The 20,465-nt window shown below is 31.7% G+C and overlaps 2 protein-coding genes across 2 annotated transcripts; one reads left to right on the top strand and one right to left on the bottom strand.

The window, feature by feature from the left end:
• The first annotated feature begins 518 nt into the window (after positions 1–518).
• On the top strand, positions 519–13,951 carry LOC131952121 (transcription elongation factor SPT5-like). The gene is made up of 26 exons (XM_059314640.1): positions 519–561; positions 3,110–3,237; positions 4,024–4,325; positions 4,507–4,597; positions 4,773–4,908; positions 5,432–5,563; positions 5,754–5,853; positions 6,036–6,170; positions 6,286–6,402; positions 6,582–6,742; positions 6,856–6,961; positions 7,070–7,145; positions 7,452–7,606; positions 7,891–8,046; positions 8,337–8,434; positions 8,676–8,745; positions 9,070–9,195; positions 9,413–9,538; positions 9,740–9,935; positions 10,056–10,161; positions 10,393–10,632; positions 10,744–10,919; positions 11,340–11,474; positions 11,780–11,892; positions 12,026–12,121; positions 12,384–13,951. The coding sequence occupies exons 3-26, from the start codon at positions 4,047–4,049 to the stop codon at positions 12,531–12,533; spliced, it is 3,276 nt and encodes a 1,091-aa protein (XP_059170623.1). The 5' UTR covers positions 519–561; positions 3,110–3,237; positions 4,024–4,046; the 3' UTR covers positions 12,534–13,951.
• A 3,564-nt stretch (positions 13,952–17,515) lies between these two features.
• On the bottom strand, positions 17,516–20,214 carry LOC131952131 (von Hippel-Lindau tumor suppressor homolog). The gene is made up of 4 exons (XM_059314655.1): positions 20,182–20,214; positions 19,548–19,675; positions 18,978–19,210; positions 17,516–18,688 (listed from the first exon to the last, which is right to left on the bottom strand). The coding sequence occupies exons 2-4, from the start codon at positions 19,625–19,627 to the stop codon at positions 18,537–18,539; spliced, it is 465 nt and encodes a 154-aa protein (XP_059170638.1). The 5' UTR covers positions 19,628–19,675; positions 20,182–20,214; the 3' UTR covers positions 17,516–18,536.
• Between the last annotated feature and the right edge of the window lie 251 nt (positions 20,215–20,465).

Below are 20,465 nucleotides of genomic sequence, written 5' to 3'. Positions count from 1 at the left end.
GGGCGGGGGTTGCGGACCACACCGGGTGACACCATTTAGGGGGTGACACCAAGGCAAAAAATAGCAAAATATATAGAGAAAAACTTGAGGGGGAGGGGTGCAAATCAAAAACTTGAGGGGGGGGGTGCAAATCGAAAGTTTGAGGGGGGGGGTGCAAATCGAAAACATGAAAGTTTGTCCCCGGAAATGGTCGCAACGCCTCTGGGGGGGGGGGGGGGTGACACCATTAAGTGCCGCACCGGGTGACACCCGACCTCGCTACGCCACTGCTCAAGTTATCGTGTTTACACACAGACAGACAGGCACACAGACACACAAACATACGGACAAGATTGCAAAATTATGTTTTTCCGTATCAGTGAGGTGTAAAACGTAGATTTGTAAAAATCTCGATTTTTTTTTTGCAAGATTACAAGACTTTCTCTATAGTTCGTATATACGACAAAAGTAAAAATGTCAGAATCCCGCTTTTGTACCGCGTGATTTAATAGAAACGCAAAGGCAGCAATATAAAATCCATTACGAAATGTTTGTTTTTATTTTGACGTGCTAAAAATAAAAGTAAGTAGGGGGACTAGTAAAAGTAGTAAAACATTTTCTAGATTTAGAATTTTAGATCTGTAATCTAGATCTAGATCTAGATCTAGTCTAGAAAATCTAATTATTTGGCCCTAGATCTAATCTAGATTTTAAAACATTAGACTTAAGACTAGATTTAGATCTAGATCTAGATCTTGATTCGGTAATGATCGTTTTAGAAGTTTTAGTTTTAGGAAGTAAAATCGGCCGAGACTCAGACTAGCTAGATCTAGTAAAATCTAGTTTAGTTATGTAAACAAAGGCTGAAAGGTGACTCATTAAAATTAAAAATAAATTTTGGTAATTATTTCACATTTTAAGAAGGATTTAAATCTATAATGTTATGTTTTGAAAGTTATAAAAAGTTTAAAATGTTTCAAACTTTCATCAGTTATAATCTAGTGTTAGGGGGCCTAATGTACCTGTTTTTAAACAATTGTATTAAAACTTTCCAGTGAATAATATTAATAAAGACTAGCAATGTTTTCATCAGATGCAACCTTGCTCAAGTTGCTCATTTGCTTTAGCAACCATCTTGTTTAAGTTTTTTTTTTTGGTAAAATTATTTAGAGATTCAGGGGAAACTTACAATACAGCTGTTTTTGGTAAAACTCCATTGTAGCATATTTTATTGGTAAACGGAAAAAAAGTCACAGGAAAAAAAAACACAGAAAAAAAGTCACAGTTTTTGCTAGGAAAAAAAGTCACAGAAATAAAGTAAAAATACTCTAATATAATTTACACAACAATCTCAACTTTTGTAACGTATTTAGTTAAAAAAGCGGTAGAAAATTTAACTATAAAAAAAATTTAGGCACATTTTGCCGTAGGCTATTCTCTGGTCGGCCTCTCCTCAGTAGGCATTGTCCGAACATATTTTGTGTTGTTGACGTCATGCGTCAATGACAGCATTTGAACCTTGTCGGCTTTCTTTTTTGATCCTAAGTGTTGTTATGTAATGAGCGTGATAAATGTGGGCAGTAAAGGTGGTTGAACTAAACATCTAAACATAACTATTGTGGCCATGAGTTGAGGGCAGCAAGTCAGATGAACTTACCATTTCACTGTAATTTAATGTTGGTATTTAAAAAAAAAACAGATTTAAAACCGTGGACTTTGGAGCATTCTATTAAACGCTACTAATCTTAAGTTTAAAATAATTACAATCTACATACTTCATACTAAATATTTTTAGATGAATTATAAAAATTCCTATGCGTATACAGCCTACACACATTACATTACATTTAATTAATCCTAAGTTAATTTGCTCTCTCTGAATATTTAATACATAAAAGTATTAACAAGTATCATGCAAATATATATTTGTGACTTTTTTTCCTGTGACTTTTTTTCCTGTGACTTTTTTTCCTGTGACTTTTTTTCTGTGTTTTTTTTTCCTGTGTTTTTTTTTCCTGTGACTTTTTTTCTTACAATCATTTTATTAGCCGCTTCACGTTAACCTCCGGTTGAGCGTATTTTATTATAAACACAACCGAAACACACAAAAACATTAGGAAAACACTAGGATTAGAGCTAGATTTTTTTTTATATATGAATGTGAGTTTTAATTAGAAAAGGTAAAAAAAAAAAAAACAACATAAAAAAGCATTCGGACAGTTCCAATTAAATAGCATGTGATCGTCAGCGGGAGAAAATTCCTACATGGTCGAGGGTTCACCGTGAGTTCACATTGACTTTAATTATTAGCATACATCATAACTTCGGCAATAGCTATTCGAAATGGTGTTGGCCTCAGTTTTGGGGTCATCGTGAGTTCATAAAAGTTTATTTATAGTATAGTATAACATTCAATATTCCAAATTTGGATTTTTCTCAAGTTTTGACAATAGTAAATTATCAAAACTTCACAAAGAAATAAGCCCAATGTTTTCCTAAAGTTTTTGTGTGTTTCGGTTGTGTTTATAATAAAATACGCTCAACTGGAGGTGAACATAAAGCGGGGAATAAAATATGCTAAAATGGAGTTCTACCGCTGTTTTTATAGCAAACCTTGCTCGCAAAAACAGCTGTTCAAAGTTAATTTCTGGCCTATATAATATATTGATATATATAGCCATTGTTTTTGGTTTGTTATTTAGTTATCTATAATATTTGACAGATATATCACAATATACTTCTATTTAAGCCTTAATAATGAGGCAACTTTTTCGAACATTTCTAGGCTCGGACGATTTTACGCACCTAAAATGATAGATTACCCTCGATTCTAGTAGATCTAGTACTACTAGTCTAGAATTGTCTAGATTCTAGTACTTAAGAAGTACTTAATTAGTAATAAATTAGTTCTAATCTAAGTTAGGCAAAGGTAACGTAACGTAATCTAAGTGATTCTAAAGTTACTCAGTATATTGACTCTAGTACTATAGTCAAGTCTAGTCTATATTACTAGATCTACTAGTTACTAGTTAGTTAGTCACAGTAGTTAGATCAGACAATATTTCGAGTTGACGCTTTGTATCCCTGGCAGAAAGAACCCTCAGCCTTATAATAATGATTTCTTCCACAGACAATTGCTACGTTATCTTAGAACACTAGTAGATGTTTACTGGTGCAAATGACTCCTCCCACAAGCAGCAATAATAAAATTAAATCAGTTCATCATGATTTACCAGCATATATTTCTTTCTACAACAGGTATTTTTTCACTAATCACTTCCATTGTATAAGTGGTTTTAAACAAAGTTTTGCAGCATTTCATAATTAGACTTAGAGATCTACTAAGATTCAGCATTATTACAATACTTTAACTTCGAATTCAGTATTCTTGTCTTTTATAAAGCATCCTTTCAAACTTAACGGTCCATTGGGCAGGTGAAGTTGAAATTATTTAATGATACCTCAAATTTTGTATGTGCTGATGTCACAGAAACAGGTGAACTCTATTTTACTGACTATAAGTAAGGGGGTAGTTAGGTTTAAAAAGTGAACTTTATGACACTTTTTTTAACAATTAAAAAAAAATAATAACCAAGACAAAACATGAAACAAAAATTGCCACAAATTTCTCTCTGGTCTAGTTAGTCGAGTATTTATTGTGCATAGTTTTGCCCCCACTTAAAAGTAAGTTACTTGTTGGCTATACATCTAAATGAAACATTTGAACTTTCATATTCCACACTGTGTGGATAGGTCTATCTATCATTAATTATTAGGCATATATTATTAATTAGGGCCTATATCTCCTCAAATATTTTAGACTTCATCAAACATCAATACTCATACTAATAGTACTCTATGATTGACCAGCCAGGTCATCCAATGTGTGTAACATTCTAAATAGTAGGCTTTTTAATATTAATGAATTAGATGATATTTTAGTATTTAGAACTGTCACTTTGATTTCCTAGGCCTCAACCAACTTATGGGCTTTTTACATTGAATTAAATATAAACCCAAAAATAATTTAAAACTTTTATTCAGCTGAGGTGTGATCCTCCACCAGCATGTCAGATAGTGAAGATAGCAACTTCTCAGGAAATGAGAGCGATGGTGGTGATGATAAGCATGGTTCTGATGATGGAGAAACTAGCAACAAAAATGATAATAGTGACCATGAAAGTGACAAAGAAGGCAGTGATAAGGCAGCTGACAGTGATGACGAGGAACCAGGCTATTCAAGAAGGAAGAATGTGGATGATGAAGCAGAGGAAAGTGATGGAGATGGAGAGAAGGATGGTGATGAAGAGGAACCAGAGGGTGAAGATCTAATTGATGATGAAGATGTGAGTTAAACCTCCTTTTTTTTAAAATTCATATATTAATGAAATATTTTAGAACTCTTAAGAATATTTTGTGTTGTGGTAGAGTGAAGCAGTAGAGGGAGTCTATGAGCTACAAATTTGACAATATTTTGAATAACTCCTCCTAGTTTTTTTTTTTAAATGTTCACTGTTAATCAAAAAGGAATATGATGAAGAAGAAGATGAAGAAGAAGAAACTAGAGTCAGGAAAAAGAAGAGAAAGGGTGCTCATAGATTCATAATCACTGAGGCCGGTGAGTTTGAAATAGTTTAATCAAGTAGAACAAAAATTAATTAATAAAAAAGTATGTCTTAAGTCAAAAGTACTCTTGTTGTTTGAAATTATAAATATGTCGCTTTTAAAATATTTTCTGCTTTAAAATGTATGAAATTAGTGCATTCTTAATATTTTCACTAATTGTTTTACAGATGTTGACGATGAGGATGATGAAGATGATGGAGAATGGGAAGACGGTGCAGATGAAAATAGTTTTGATAAGAAGTCTACTTATGATGCCTCAGAGCGGGAGATTGAGAGCCACCAAAGGCTTAGGCACATATGGGAGTAAGTAGTTCCTTTGAGAGAACAAAAGTTAAAAGTAAATTTTATTTTGCTTATTTCATCGACTTATTAGTATTTTAAAGGGGTCGGCGTGGTTGAGTCGGTAAAGCTCATGGTTGCTAAACCGAAAAGTCTCGAACCCTCGGGCAGATGAGACTCGTTAGCTGGGGACAGCTACTCTTCTAGAAGAGACAACTCCAAAATTAAAACATCTGCTGCCTTGTAGTTTGTTCTTGGTTGGACTAAGGCTATGGAAGCATATCCAAAAAGAAAAGCAGGCTGAAATCGGAGTCAATGGCCTCAATGGCGTATAACCACTTGACACGTAATGCTTAATTGTGTTGGAGGCGTGGTCGAGTCGGCAAAAAGCTCATGGTTGATAAATTCGAACAAAGTCACTGGCAGATAAATCTCGATCCCCTTCAACACTAATAAGAACGAAGAAGAAGAGTATTTTAAGTGTAATTAATTTATTAATTTTAGTGTTTAAAATTGGAAGCATCTACATTTTGTATTTTGTTTATAGTAGTCAAAGAGAAGATGAAATTGAACAGTACTACAGACAAAAGTTTGGCAATGTCACCACTGCTGAACGATACGGTGAAGGAGAGGAAATGTCTGATGAAATTACACAGCAAGGTAGATTGCCTGGTGTCAAGTAAGTTTGCTTGTCTGCGCTGATTAGTATAGAACTTAAGTTTTATTTCTTTTTAATGCATCTAATATATTCCTATTGGATCAATACATTAATAGTATTAAAAATTTACTGTGAACATGTATATTTTTTTAAAAATAATCTAATATGAAATAATAAACAACCCATAATTTGAAAAATTTGCCTTGATCAGGGACCCTAATTTGTGGGTTGTCAAGTGCAGGATGGGGGAAGAGAAGTCTACAGTTGTTCACCTGCTGAGAAAAATGATTGCATTTCAGTTTACTGAAGAAGTTAGTATTATTATTTAGTATTAAGATTTTTATTTTATTTTGAAAAGCTGAAAAGACTGCATTAAAGAACTATTATCACTTTTATTATGAAAATAATGACCAATGGATATCATAATAAGAAATTGTAATCTTTAAAAATAATTTTAATGAAATAACCATCTGTGAAAATTCATCCATTTTAGCCTCTTCAAATTAAATCAGTAGTTGCCAAAGAAGGTCTAAAAGGCTATATCTACATAGAAGCTTATAAACAAACTCATGTCAAGCAAGCTATACAAGGAATAGGCAACCTTCGAATGGGTTTCTACAAACAGGAGGTGAGTAGAATGATAGTCTAAATTGTAACTAATGCATTTATCTGTTAATTTTGAATGTCAGTCAAAAAATATATGAGAGAATTGTAATCAACAATATTTTTTAATGTTTTGACAGATGGTGCCAATTCGCGAGATGACAGATGTCTTAAAAGTCGTCAAAGAGACAGCCAGTCTCAAACCTAAAGCTTGGGTGCGACTCAAGAGAGGTATTTACAAGGATGATTTGGCTCAGGTTTGGTTACTTTTTAAAAATTTTATTCTAGTGCTCATACATTTTTAGTCATTTAATTTTTTTATTTATTCCTTCCATTTTTTTTGTAAATTTTTTTAGTAATTGTTATAACTATAGTAATTAACTTCAGTTTTCTGTACTTTAATTTGGTACCTATTCAATATCTTACTGAAACATAGGTGGACTTTGTCAATTCATCTCAAAATGAAGTAGAATTGAAGCTTATTCCAAGAATTGATTACACCAAACCACGAGGTATACTGAGAAATTCATCCAATCAAGATAACAAAAAGCGTAAAAGACGACCTGTTCAGAAACTTTTTGATGTTGATGCCATAAGGTACATAACTCAAATATAAGACAACAAATGGCTCTTTACCTAGAATGTAATCATTAGCAGAAAGTAATAAATACAAATTTGTCAATATATTTACAACACTTTCTAAACAACAGGAGCATAGGAGGTGAAGTAACTTCTGATGGTGACTTCTTGATGTTTGAGGGTAATAGATACAACAGGAAAGGATTTCTGTTCAAAATATTTGCCATGTCAGCAATTGTAAGTATCCTATATAATACCTACATATTAAGTAATTTTGTTTAGCTTTTAGTTTATAGTATTCTTCAAATGTTACAAATTAAACCAAATGTTGCTTTGATTCTAAAGGTTGCAGAGGGTATCAAACCTACTTTGGCTGAGCTAGAGAAGTTTGAAGATCAACCTGAAGGGATGCAAGTGGAATGTATCTTTTTACATGCTGGTTTATTCGATATACATGACTAAATTTATGATAACTTTTTAATTAATGGGATAATTTTATTAAAAATAACTGGTTGTTCCTATCTGGAAATATAAGCTGATGCACCTTTTTAAGTTAATTCTTAAACATTCAAACATAATTATAAGCATAACTCATTTTAATGACTAAATTTTAAATATTTAGATGCATATTTAGAACTATTCAAACTACAATATCGGCATGTTTTAAATAAAAAGTTAAGTAAGTAAAAACACTGTTTAAAAGTTATGGTTTTTAACTCAAGCAAAGTGATCCCTGAGAAGCAGGAAAGTGAGATCGCCCACACTATGGCACCTGGAGACATTGTGGTTGTGGCAGAGGGGGAGTTGCAGCACCTTCAGGGTAAAGTTATCAAAGTTGATGGCAACAAGATAACCATTCTACCCAAGCATGAAGATCTTAAGGTAAATTGTTTTAAAAATTAGTTTCTTTGTAAAAACTCAACATTAGCCGTTTTTATTTGATATCAAATGTATATGATAGCTCAATTGTTTAAAACCTTAAAATCTTCAGAATATGTTAAGTGATAATTTTTTAAGTATACTGTAGTTTTCTTCAAACAAATTTGTTTAAAAATTAGTTCAAACTTTGAATTAAAACAATATAAGCCATTAGTCATTTCTTATGTTGAAATTATATCAAGAACATTTATTTTATGACTCAAGGATTTTTTTTTTCATTTTAATAGGACCCTCTGGAGTTTCCCCACAATGAGCTGAAAAAGTTTTTCAAAATGGGCGACCATGTAAAAGTTATATCTGGACGCTATGAAGGTGACACGGGCCTCATAGTGCGAGTTGAAGAAAATATGATAGTTTTGTTCTCAGATCTTACAATGCATGAGGTAAGTTAATTGGTCAGTACTGTTCGTATCTTGTTGTGTTGATTGCAATGGCATTTAGTTAATGAATTTGTTTAAAGGCTTTTATAAAATAAGATTAATTCAAAAGTAAGGAGTTGTATTGTTATTAACTATATTCAGTTTTAATAGCTATTTTGTTTCTACTTATTTATCCCAAATTTTGCACTTCTCCCTTGATATTCTGTGAAAGCAAACAGTATTTTGATTATTTGTTTTTCACTAAATTTTTATAATGTTCACAATAAATAAAATGCTGTTATTTACCTTTGCAGTTGAAAGTGTTACCAAAGGATATTCAGTTGTGTGCAGATATGGCAACAGGGGTTGATTCCCTTGGCCAGTATCAATTTGGTGACCTAGTAATGTTGGAGTAGGTTTTAGCAGTTTTAAATTTTCTAAATTTAATCTTTGAAGCATTTAGTTCTTTAATTACTTGCATAATTTTAAATATTTTTGTGCTTATTGTTTAGGGTTTTGTAAAAAAAAAAATATGGATTGTTTTTCTCAGAGCAGCTGTTTTTTAGAGTTAGTACATTAAAAATGAAATTCTATGAATTCAACAAGGCTTTTAAAGAAAATAATGTTTAATACATGGTAAATGTTGTTGACAGCCCACAAACTGTTGGTGTCATGGTTCGTTTGGAGAAAGAAAACTTCCAAGTTCTGAGCATGCACAACAAGGTAAGAAAATATATAAATATAACTCTGTTTCTTTTTCTGTGTGATTATTTGTAAATGTAAATTTATAAAGTACAAATAATTCTCCGCACTATTATGCAAATTTTATTTGGCGTTCACTTGGTGTTCAATTTTTTTTTTACGAGATTTTATTCTATTTTTAAAAGTTTAAGTATTTAAATTGGATTAAAAATCATGTCTATATCCCTAGTTCCCATCCCCTGTTGTTTTATTTAAAAATATTTGAGAAAGTTCAGGGGAGATCACTCCCTGTTTATTTGTTTTGTTTTTATTTGCAATTGTTTCTTTTTAAATTACTTTTCCAAGGTTGTGAATGTAAAACCGCAGTCTATTACAAGAAAGAAAGACACCAGAAATGCTGTGTCATTGGATTCTGAAAATAACAATGTTCAAGTTCGAGACATAGTCAATGTTATTGAGGGACCACACTCGGTAAAAATATATTACATCATTTTACATTTTCAAGTTAAATCATCTTTCTTATTGTTTTTTAGAAAAAATATACTGATTTTGTAAACTTCAAGTTGATCAATTTTTGTGTACTCTTTTGTAGATATCTTTAAGTAAGATTCATACCTAATTTATGTTTTTCTTTTTTGGTAGAATAAATAATTAGTTTTTTCAGTTTTAGTTGATTTGTCTATTTTAGGGTAGAAGTGGAGAAATCAAGCATATGTATAGAAATTTTGCATTCCTAAATTCTCGACAAATGACAGAAAATGGAGGCTATTTTGTATGTAGAACTAGGCACTTGACTCTAGCAGGTGGAGGAAAGGTGAGTTTATGTGTTATACATCATAATAATTTTTTTACTGCTAGTTTTTGTACTACATAATTTATTAATTATAGTTCTTTTTTACTTTTTGTATAATGAACAAAAGAAAGGCTCATACATTTTAGTTTTTAGTGAAAAAATATTACTTAATTTCTGTTTAATATGCACATTTAATGTGTACTGTTTCTTATATCATTAAAGCAAAACACAGCTCAGGCCTTTAACAGTTTTGCGCCAATGTCTCCAAGAATTTCAAGCCCTGCCCATCCAAGTGGGGGTGGGGGTGAAAGAGGCAGAGGAAGAGGTGGTGGAGCTGGAGTGGGTAGGGGAGGTTTGTCAAAGAGAGACAGAGAAATCATTGGTCAAACAGTGCGCATTATTCAAGGTCCATTTAAAGGTAAGATCGCCTTTTTTATTTTGTTTAAAAGGGTCACACCCTGTAGAATGGTTTGCTATGTTTAAAGAAAACAGTTTTTCACTGTGTTGCAGGAAATTCTATATATGTATCTATTTTCAGGTTATATTGGTATTGTAAAGGATGCAACAGAGACCACCGCACGTATTGAGCTACATTCAAGCTGTAAAACTATTTCTGTCGACCGAAGTCGTCTTTCAAACCTCACGTATATAATTTTTGTCATTAATGTAATAATTTTTTTTTATAATAATCATGAAGTTTTTTTAGATTGAATTTAATTTAAAGCTGTAAACTATTTCTACCCAGTTGAAGTCATAATTCAATCAGGCTTATTTTATTTTCTATCATATCTTTTATATTTTTAAATAATCTGTATTGTTTTGTTTGTTAGCTATTATTTGGTTTCACATTTACATTACCTTTTTTTATTAAATAGCGGGGCCAAACCAACAGGTGGCCAGACATCAACATATGGTGGCCGTACTCCCAGCTATGGTGGCCAGACACCAATGTATGGTTCACGTACTCCTATGTATGGTTCACAAACACCACTGCATGATGGATCTCGAACACCACATTATGGAGGGGCCACACCATCCCATGAATCTGGTGGGAGAACACCTAGTGGAGGAGGTGGAAGTGCTTGGGATCCCTCAAATGCCAACACGCCTTCCAGGTTAGCCAGATTTTTAAACCACAATTTTTTTTTAAACTATTAAATTGAATACAAATTTGCTTCTTTTCTTAAAAAAAAATTAGCTCATGTCTCTGAACAAATTAATTTCAGAAACAATGATTTTGACTACAATTACGATGACTCTCCCTCACCTGCTGACTTTGGGGCCACCCCTAACCCTGTCACACCTGGTTACCATCCTGACTCACCCATGGGTCCATACACACCACAGACCCCTGGTAGTGCTTATTCTCCCTACCCTGTTCCATCTCCTGGTGGATTTGAAGGTAAATCATGAATACGTAATTAATTGCATTAGTATTAAGCTGAAGTAGATACTGATATAGCATACAAATTTAATACTTATTAATATCTATTGTGAAACATCAGGTGGATATGCTAGGAAATCATAATCTTTTCCTGTTCATGCCCAAGATACATGTGGCAGATGAAGAAGAGTTCATCTGTTTTAATGACCTCTGGATATGAAGGGATAGTGTGGTCAGCACTATGCCCAGCCTTGATTTCCCTAACATAAGTAAGGAACCCTATCAGAGTTGGATGAACGTCCTACAGGTTTGAACTCAGGATTCAAACTCTAGACTTCTGGATTAGCAGTCATAAGCTCGACCATCCAACCACGATTTTAGGAAATGATTTAGTATGGATATTTATAAAATGCTTAGTGCATTAATTTCTTTTTCAAGCACAAAGCCCAGGCTTTGTGGGAACTCCAAGTCCTGCCACTCAGTCTAGCCCTAGCCCAGCAAGCTTTGCTGGTAGCCCTGGATACAGTCCCATGACTCCCGGACCCCCATTCACACCACAGACGCCTGGGGGTGGTAAGTCATTTTCTCAATTTACTAATTGAAGTTTAATCCCATTCGTTGTTTTTGTTTTGTAAAACAGATATATATGTTTTGTAATTCGAATTGTTGTCTTAGGATAGGCTAGGTTAGGCTCTTCCAGATTTTTAAAAAATGATGTCGTCACTTATAATCATACCTTGAAAAATATTTTTAAAATTGTTCTGTCACTAACTATACTTGTAATCTCTACAGTAGAATTATTTTTTTTTTAGATTCCTGAATATTTCTCTTTAATGTGAATACAATCTACTATTTACCTGATTTTTGTTTTGTTTCAGTCATGGAAACAAGCTTGTCTGATTGGTACACAACTGATATTTTGGTGAAAATAAAACCCACTCACGAAAACAATAAACTTATTTACCAAACAGGAGTTATCAAGAGCATTTCTGTAAGTTAATAGTCAAACAGTTATTTCTGTAGATTTGTAGTAAAAATTTTGATACCTACATATTAGAATGAAAAAATTAACCTTAAAATGTTACTATAAGATCTACAGTAAATTTTAAAATTCTAATATACAGGGTGGAATGTGTGCTCTGTATCTCATTGATGAAGAGAAAACTGTAAATATAACATGTGAACATTTGGAACCAGTTCGTCCAGAAAAAGGTGACAAGGTTAGTGGTGTTTCAATTGTTTTTATATAAATTTACTTGCAAATATAGACAATATCACACATAGTTTAAATTTGTAGGGATAGAAAAATAACACTTATGTTGTAATCAGTAAAGCTTTAAAGACTTCGTTTTTTAATGTTAATTTGAAAACTAGTGAAGCCTTTAAATTTATGTATGAATTTAGACTGATTAAAATGTATTTTTGTTATTGTTGGTCACCATGTTAAAAAAATCAATCAGTCATATATATTTTACCTGTTAGGCTAAGATTATTGCTGGAGATGATAGGGAAGCTACTGGATCACTTATGAGTGTAGATGGCGATGATGGTGTCTTTAAGTTTGACAGCAAAGAAGGCGACTCAAAGATTCTTATGTTACCCATACATTACTTGTGTAAAATGGATAGTTAAATTTATAACAATGTTTTTTTATGCTTTATTTTAAATTACTGTTATTAATTAGTCCAAGAAATTTTGGACTCTTGAATTTGTTTTGCCACATTGTCACCATAAAATAATAATTATCATAAACAGTGTACAAAGCATGAAAGATGATGGAAAAAAAAATGATTTTTGCATTGTTTGGAGATTTTACTAAAGCTTCCTGAACTCTAGTGTTGAGCACGATGTACAAAGGTCAGCTCATTATTCAAAGTTTTGACATTTTGGTCTCTAGTAGTATCTTTATTTGTTGGTCTATAAATATAACTTTACTAGCCATCCCGACCAGGCCCTGCACTGGCATCTCTGAAAAACTATCTGCAAAGGACCATGACTTGTGTGTTTAGTAATCAGCATATACCCGGCATTGCCCACCCTAACTACAACCAACCAAAACACAAAAAAGTGCAAACATAACATAAATACAAAGACAAACGAAAACACAAAATCAAATGCAAAGACAAACCCAACCATGAACATAAAGAAAACACAAACATTAACGCAAATAAAATAAAAAGCAAACGAAATCAAACACAAATCCAAACGCAAATACAAATCCAACCACAACCAAACAAAACCAAAACTAAAAAAAAAAAAACGCAAACATAACACAAACACAATTATAAATACAAATGAAAACACAAAAACAACCACAACCACTAAGAAACCACAAATGCTAACAAAAAAGCAAATGTAAACAAATCTAAATGAAGGGCTCAGTGGAAAAAGTACTTAAGTGTATTTTGAGAGTTTTGAGAAAAATGAGTGCAAAGTTTTTAAATTGTTATTGAAATACCAAAACAGCTGATGCAGAGTATTTAAATTAAGCTACTTCGGTACTTTTTCCATCGCCCAAATTTACAGGGATGGTTAAGTGGACGTAGTCAAATAATATACCGGTCTTAACTCATTTTTGACAAAATGTAACTTAAGTACTTTTTCCACTGAGCCCTTCAAATGCAAACTCAAACCCAACCACAAACTCAAACACAAAGAAAACACAAATGCAAACAAACAGAAAGTGCTCATATTCTAGCCGAGGGCGCCAAATCGCACCATGCTGAGGTGCCGGCGGAACCGCCTGATTCAACTTAGTAAATGACTATAGTACCCCAACTTATTCTTAGTCTTATGTGCTAACTTAAACGAACGTAAGCACCATAGCAAACACGGGAAGGCCTGCGACGCCAAAAAACACTGTCAGGGCACCGAAGGACGCCCGGATTCGGCTCAGACTATAGATAAAGGTAAACATAGAGAACATTTGCTTCTAAACTGTTATTGTTTTTAAAAAAATATTTGTGTTTATCTGATAGAAATTTTGAAGCTTCAAAACATAAACATAGCTCTTAAATGAAATTTTTTCTTCGATCTTGCCTTTACAATCGAGAACGTAGTAAAACTTTACACTGATAAATGTACTGTTAAAACGTCTGCTTAAAAAAAGGTACGCACTATTGTGATGTAAAAAAAATTCCCCTTCATGAGCAAAAAAAAAAATTCAGACAAAAACAAATTCCCAAAAAAAAATGACACAAAAATAACCTGCGGGAATTCCCGTTCCTGAATAAAGATGTCTTTTGTTACTTCACCTTGTCTTTGATTAAAAATAATAATAAGAAAACAGAATGTTCAGTGCATGGAATAAATAAAAGGCATTATTAAAAATACCAACAACATTGCACTTGATCAATCCCCGCTAATTATATTATAATTTTTTTCCAACACCATATATATCTTGTAGTTTGGTGCAGGTGTGTATAAAAGAGCTTTCTAGTGCGACTGACAAAAATGAATTCCCCTTTGTGCGCAAAAAAGGACAGACAAAACGAATGAACATAATAAACCGGGAGTGATCTCCCCTAAACTTTCTCGAATATTCTTATATAAAATAACAGGGGATGGAAACTCGGGCTATAGACATGATTTTTAATCCATTTTAAATACTTAAAGTTTTAAAAATAGAATAAAATCTCGTAGACAAATTAATTGCACACCAAGTGAACGCAAATAAAAAAAGCGCATAATAGTGCGCAATATTATTAGTACTTTTAAAATTTACATTAGTTTTTTGAGAAATCGGAAGTAGCGTAAATTACTACTTCCAGTCAACGGAAATTACTCAAAATTTAACAGAAGGTAGAGAATTAGATCTTTTACTTACATGTGAAATTTCATTTATCTATCTGAAATAGTACTCAAGTTATAGGCTTTTAAAAAATTCAAAGTAGAAAAAGTACCACTTCCGGTTATCGGAAATCGCTCAAAAGTTGATACGGATCTACGATTTTGATAAAATACTTATATATGAAATTTCATCAACCTAGCTGTAACGGTACTCAAGTTATCGTGTTTACACACGGACAGACACACACACAGACACACACACAGACATACGGACAAGATTGCAAAATTATGTTTTTCCGTATCAGTGAGGTGTAAAACGTCGAGATTTGTAAAAATCTCGATTTTTTTTTTTTGCACGATTACAATACTTTCTCTATACTACGTATATACGAGAAAGTAAAAAAGGACACAAATAATAACCTGCGAGAATTCTGTTCACGAATAAAGATGTCTTTTGTTACTTCACCTGTCTTTGATTAAAAATAAGAAGAACATGGAATAAATAAAAGGCATTGTTAAAAATGCCAATATCATTGCACTTGATCAATCCCCGCTAATTATATTATACTTTTTTCCAACACCATATATATCTTGTAGTTTGGTGCAGGTGTGTATAAAAGAGCTTTCTGGTGCGACCGACAAAAAGGAATTCCCCTTTGTGTGCAAAAAGGGACAGACAAAACGAATGTGCAAAAAAAGACAAATAATAACCTGCGGGAATTCTGTTAAAATTCTGCTAAAGGACTAAATGCAAATACTTTTCAGACACAATTAGAAATTTTATAAAGGTTGATAAATTTTTTTTTACAAATTTTATGTAATGTTCATATTGAAAATTATTATTTTAAGTATGCAAAATGAAAATTGTTTTAAAACACTTTCAATTTTAATTTTTTAACTCATAAATTTAGACCATGCACTCTTTAGAAATCCAACACTTGAATCCATGAAAGTATCGTTTTTTCTTATATTTCTTTGTAATCCTCAATTATAAACATTTTACAAACAAACATACAGAATTGAACTCTATATATTAGATACTGACTAAAATAATTTACTGCAGTTTTTTGAGCATACCAAATCAACAAAATGTTTAACAATTTTTTAGCCTAAACATTACACCACAATAATAATGAATAAACGTGTCAAGGATTTATAGGTCTCTCAACGCAAAACAAGGTTTATTGTGCATCCCATTATTTTCTCAGTATGTCACAAAGTAACTTACATTTCCATTGTTGTGCCATCAGCTTACTGTAACACCTACTGTTTGTGAAATGCTATTTTTCATGTGATTTGATAATTGTGTTTCCTAATAGTTCAGTGATCAAAATGTCCTTATTTCTTTTTTAAAAGTTGAAATAGTGGGATTTGTTTAGTGGTATGAAATTGTAAATGTCCAGGGCAGTAGTACTGAAGGTATCAGAACTAAAGAAATCAACTCACTGTTGTTTGAAACTAAATAAAGACTAGTAAAATACAATTTTTTTAAAAACTGCATTTTAAATGTGCAAGTACAATAAACATTTAAATATTTCATCTGTATTTTGAAATTTTGTGTCATATTTGTTACATTCACTGCACCACTTTGTTTCTATATTTATCTTAAGTCTATTAATCTTTTAAAGTGTATCCTTAACTGTTTATTTTATAGATATTTTCTTTAGGATGGTTGAAAATTCAAAGAACTTTAAACATAACATACAAAAAAAAACATAACAAACAAAACCATGGTATGCAAGATTTGTGTTTATTCCCAACTAACCCAACTACAAAAAAAATTAACATTTTAGGAAAATAAATTTCACCACCTAAAACAAAATTTAAAAAATTCATATAGTGGACTTATTCAGTATGTACAAAGTATTCGGTAATGATTTTATTAGTTCTATGAATATTGCCTCACTAAAGCCATTTTTTTGTTCAGCTGCCCATCATAATAATAAAAATCTGTAGTGATTTAATTTTAAAAATTGCCTTAACTGTAAAACTACATTTTTTAAAAACCTGATCAGCACAGATATCAGATAAGTGTTAATCAGGCTGATATGAGAAGAAAAATATAATGCATTAAGTATTGTAGGAAGATCGATAAATTGCTTCTATTTTACATTAAATCTCTATACAACAAGATACAGTTCATCACAAAACAATCTTTGACAGAATTTGTGGAGTCCTATAATTAGTACAATTTCATAATAAGTACTGATGTCTAAATATACCAATAACAAGTATAATAATCAAGTTATAGATACCATATCACATTAACTGTATATCAACAAACAACAGATGAGCAAATCATAATACAGGAACTAGGTTACAAAAAAAAATAGCTTCCACATTTTCATAATCAATAAAAATCTGTCACAATTAAAAATTAAAGACTACCTTGTGATGTAAGTAAATTAAAAAAGCTTTGAAAGTCTTCACTAGCACCTTGAGGGTGACTAGGCTGCTCACTAGCAAAAAGTTTACATATATACCACCATTATCTACTATATATTATATACCACTGCCACAATTACATGCTTATCTCATATTCTTTTTAACATATTTACACCAAAAGAATAAACAAGCTATAAGAATCAGCAATTGAAATAAATTTTATAAATAACTAAATGTCAAAAAGAGTAATTTTTTAAATAGTTAATTACAAAACAAGCCATAAATACAATTTTTTTTTTCTGGAGATGTAATTCAACCCCTAAAAAGAACACATTAGTTTTCATAGGTGGATGTGGGCTACCACAATTCCAACAATATTCATTCAGAATATATCTCAGATTTGTAGGTAAAAATTACAGAATATATCTCAGATTTGTAGATAAAAATTAAACATCTAAGGGAAAATTTATTAAAATTGTAACATTGGTTTATTACATACTAGAAATAATTTACTTAAACTCATTAAAATATTTAAATGAAAGAGTTGATACAACTGAGACAGCCTGAACATGACTCAGATTGTTCACAAATTGATAACGTATTTAAATTGCACATGAAACAAAGGAAAATATTAAAATTTCAGATTTAAGAATTGGTGAGCTATGATTTATTTTTATGATTTTCATGGTAACCTACATAAGTTACTCTGAATGAACATCCCTCAAGTAAATGTCCAGCAGATAATCAGTTACATAGTTAACAACCAAAGAACTCAAATAATTGGTTTTATATTTCAATTTTAATTGAACTTGTATTATGTCTTTCCTCCATTTCTAGTGGGTCAAGTGTCCACGTAATCCCAAGATATAACAAGGACACATACATGAAACCTATCTGCCTCCAACTAATTCCTAACAGTTATCTTGTACACTCAAACACAATTTGTCACCTGGACAAATCAACAAATATAATACATTTTATTTAACACTGTACAACAAATGTAGCTACTGTTTGACTAGAAATGTAATATTCATCCTGAAATCAATTTACCATTACTACTACTAGTAGTATTACTACTATAAAAATTCTAAAGCTTAATACACTAACCATAACTATGGTCGAAGTTCAGAGCTAAGAGTAAAAATTTCTAGATATATGGATGAAAATTAAATAAAAACATTTTACATAGAATTTCATATCTAGATGAAGTGGGCCTATCTACGTGCTATGACTAAAACCAATAAAAGATATAATTTCATTCTTTGAATTGGCAATAATGATAACAATGCTTAATCCAAACCTAACCCAAGACCTAGACCACTACCTCATTTTAAGCCTAATTCTAATCTAAACTTAGACCTATAACTAATCTTAATTCTAGAAGATAAACTGCTGTTTGTTTCAGGCCTAACACTAACAATCAAATATACAAAGGCCAGTCTCTCTTGCCCATGTTGCCCCTCATCTCCTCCTTCTGAGAACATCCTTTACAATGACATTTCTCCTCTTTTTAAGTCTTTCAATCAAGTAGAGTGGAATTTCTAGCTCCTCTATCTTGTCAGTATCGACAAGAAGGCGAACAGTTTGCAGACAAATGTCTAATAAAGATTGCACTGAAAATGAAAAAATATTAAACTCAGTGCTTTGGTAAAGTTGGGTTTGTGCATATCAGAACTACACCAACTTTAAGACAATATTTAAAGTTAATAAAAATTTTTTTTGATCATTCCGTACTACAATTAATTTTTTCTAGCAAATGGGTAAAGCTGAATTTTGCATTTGTTGCTAGAATAGTATATAATAACAATTGCTCAAAAATGTTAAATATCCTTTTTCATTGAACCAAACTAAGTAGGAAACAGATGTGAAATTGATTTTTGTATAGATTTATATGAAACTTACTGGGCCTATCAATATATACGATAGTTCTCTGATTTCCTCCATTGTAAGGCTCAGGATAAAAGACTTTACTGTTATTAATGCGAGCATTTTCCAACGTGTCAGAGTTCCAAGCTATCCATGGATGTGTAACATATGTGTCCAGGTTGTGATATTCCCCAGGTTGCAATCTTTGCCAGTACCTCGCATAATCTCCTCTATAATCAATCCATACAATATCTACTGGGAAATTAGCCCTAAAGTCATAATTTAAAAAAAGTTTTTTTTTAATTGCTAAAAAATGTGGCATAAAATTCAATTTTAAACCTAACTACCCCGTTACTTATAGTAAGTGAAATAGAGTTCACCTGTTTCTGTGGCATCAGCATATAAAAAAATTTGAGGTATCATTAAATAATTTCAACTTCACCTGTTGGCTGTTAGGTTTGAAAGGATGCTTTATAAAAGACAAGAATACTGAATTCGAAGTTAAAGTATTGTAATAATGCTGAATCTTAATAAGTCTAATTATGAAATGCTGTAAAACTTTGTTTAAAACCACTTATACAATGGAAGTGATTGGTGAAAAAATACCTGTTGTAGAAAGAAATATATGCTGGTAAATCATGATGAACTGATTTAATTTTATTATTGCTGCTTGTGGGAGGAGTCATTTGCACCAGTAAACATCTACTAGTGTTCTAAGATAACGTAGCACTTGTCTGTGGAAGAAATCATTATTATTAGGCTGAGGGTTATTTTTGCCAGGAATACACATTACACAAAGGGTCGACTCGACGAAATATCATCCGTGGTTTCCCCTGAATCTCTAACTATTTACCAAAAAAAAAAACTTAAGATGGTTGCTAAAGTTTTTAAAAGGAAATGAGCTAGAAATCTAGGTTGCATCTGATCCAAAAATTTAATCATTTATATTTAATGAGTCACCTTTTGTTCACATAACTAACCTTAATATTAAAATATAAAATATAAATATTAAATTAATATTAATAAACTAGTTTAGTAGTAGTTAGTCAGGACTCAGTAGTCTCGGCCGATTTTAGGGGCCTAACTATCTAAAACAATACCGAATCTAGATCTAGATCTAGTCTTAAGTCTAAGGTTCTAAAATCTAGATCTAGGGCAACTGACTAGATCTAGATCTAGATTACATATCTATAATTCTAAATCTAGAAAATGTTTTACTAGTCCCCCTACTTGTACTTACTTTTATTTTTAGTACGTCAAAATAAAAACAAATTTTTCGTAATGAATTTTATACTGCTGCATTTGCGTTCTATTAAATCACGCGGTACAAAAGCGGGATTCTGACATTTTTACAGCAATTCTAAATTCTAATCTAGGCCCTATCATATCTTCGCTTGTTACATTTAATTTAAATGGTTATAGAATATAGATCTAGATCTAGCTTAACAAATTATTATTACTGTTTTGTATCTTGGTGTTTTAAAAATATTTGTTTGCAGTATATTAAAATTAAAATAACTTCAA

This window comes from Physella acuta, unplaced genomic scaffold, assembly GCF_028476545.2.
Source record: "Physella acuta isolate Inbredline_101_S28 unplaced genomic scaffold, ASM2847654v3 ptg000855l, whole genome shotgun sequence".
In the NCBI taxonomy this organism is placed as follows: domain Eukaryota; kingdom Metazoa; phylum Mollusca; class Gastropoda; family Physidae; genus Physella; species Physella acuta.
The sequence above is the reverse complement of the archived record's forward strand: the minus strand, read 5'-3'. Positions and strand labels throughout refer to the sequence as shown.

Bases quoted from the DNA above. Each gene is read 5' to 3' on its own strand.
- LOC131952121 (XM_059314640.1), top strand. From the start codon at position 4,047: ATGTCAGATAGTGAAGATAGCAACTTCTCAGGAAATGAGAGCGATGGT. The intron at 4,326-4,506 runs GTGAGTTAAACC...TTAATCAAAAAG, and splicing joins ATCTAATTGATGATGAAGAT to GAATATGATGAAGAAGAAGA. The intron at 6,171-6,285 runs GTGAGTAGAATG...ATGTTTTGACAG, and splicing joins TGGGTTTCTACAAACAGGAG to ATGGTGCCAATTCGCGAGAT.
- LOC131952131 (XM_059314655.1), bottom strand. From the start codon at position 19,627: ATGACTCCTCCCACAAGCAGCAATAATAAAATTAAATCAGTTCATCAT. The intron at 19,211-19,547 runs GTATTTTTTCAC...TTATGACTTTAG, and splicing joins TATATTTCTTTCTACAACAG to GGCTAATTTCCCAGTAGATA. The intron at 18,689-18,977 runs GTAAGTTTCATA...TTTCATTTTCAG, and splicing joins CGTATATATTGATAGGCCCA to TGCAATCTTTATTAGACATT.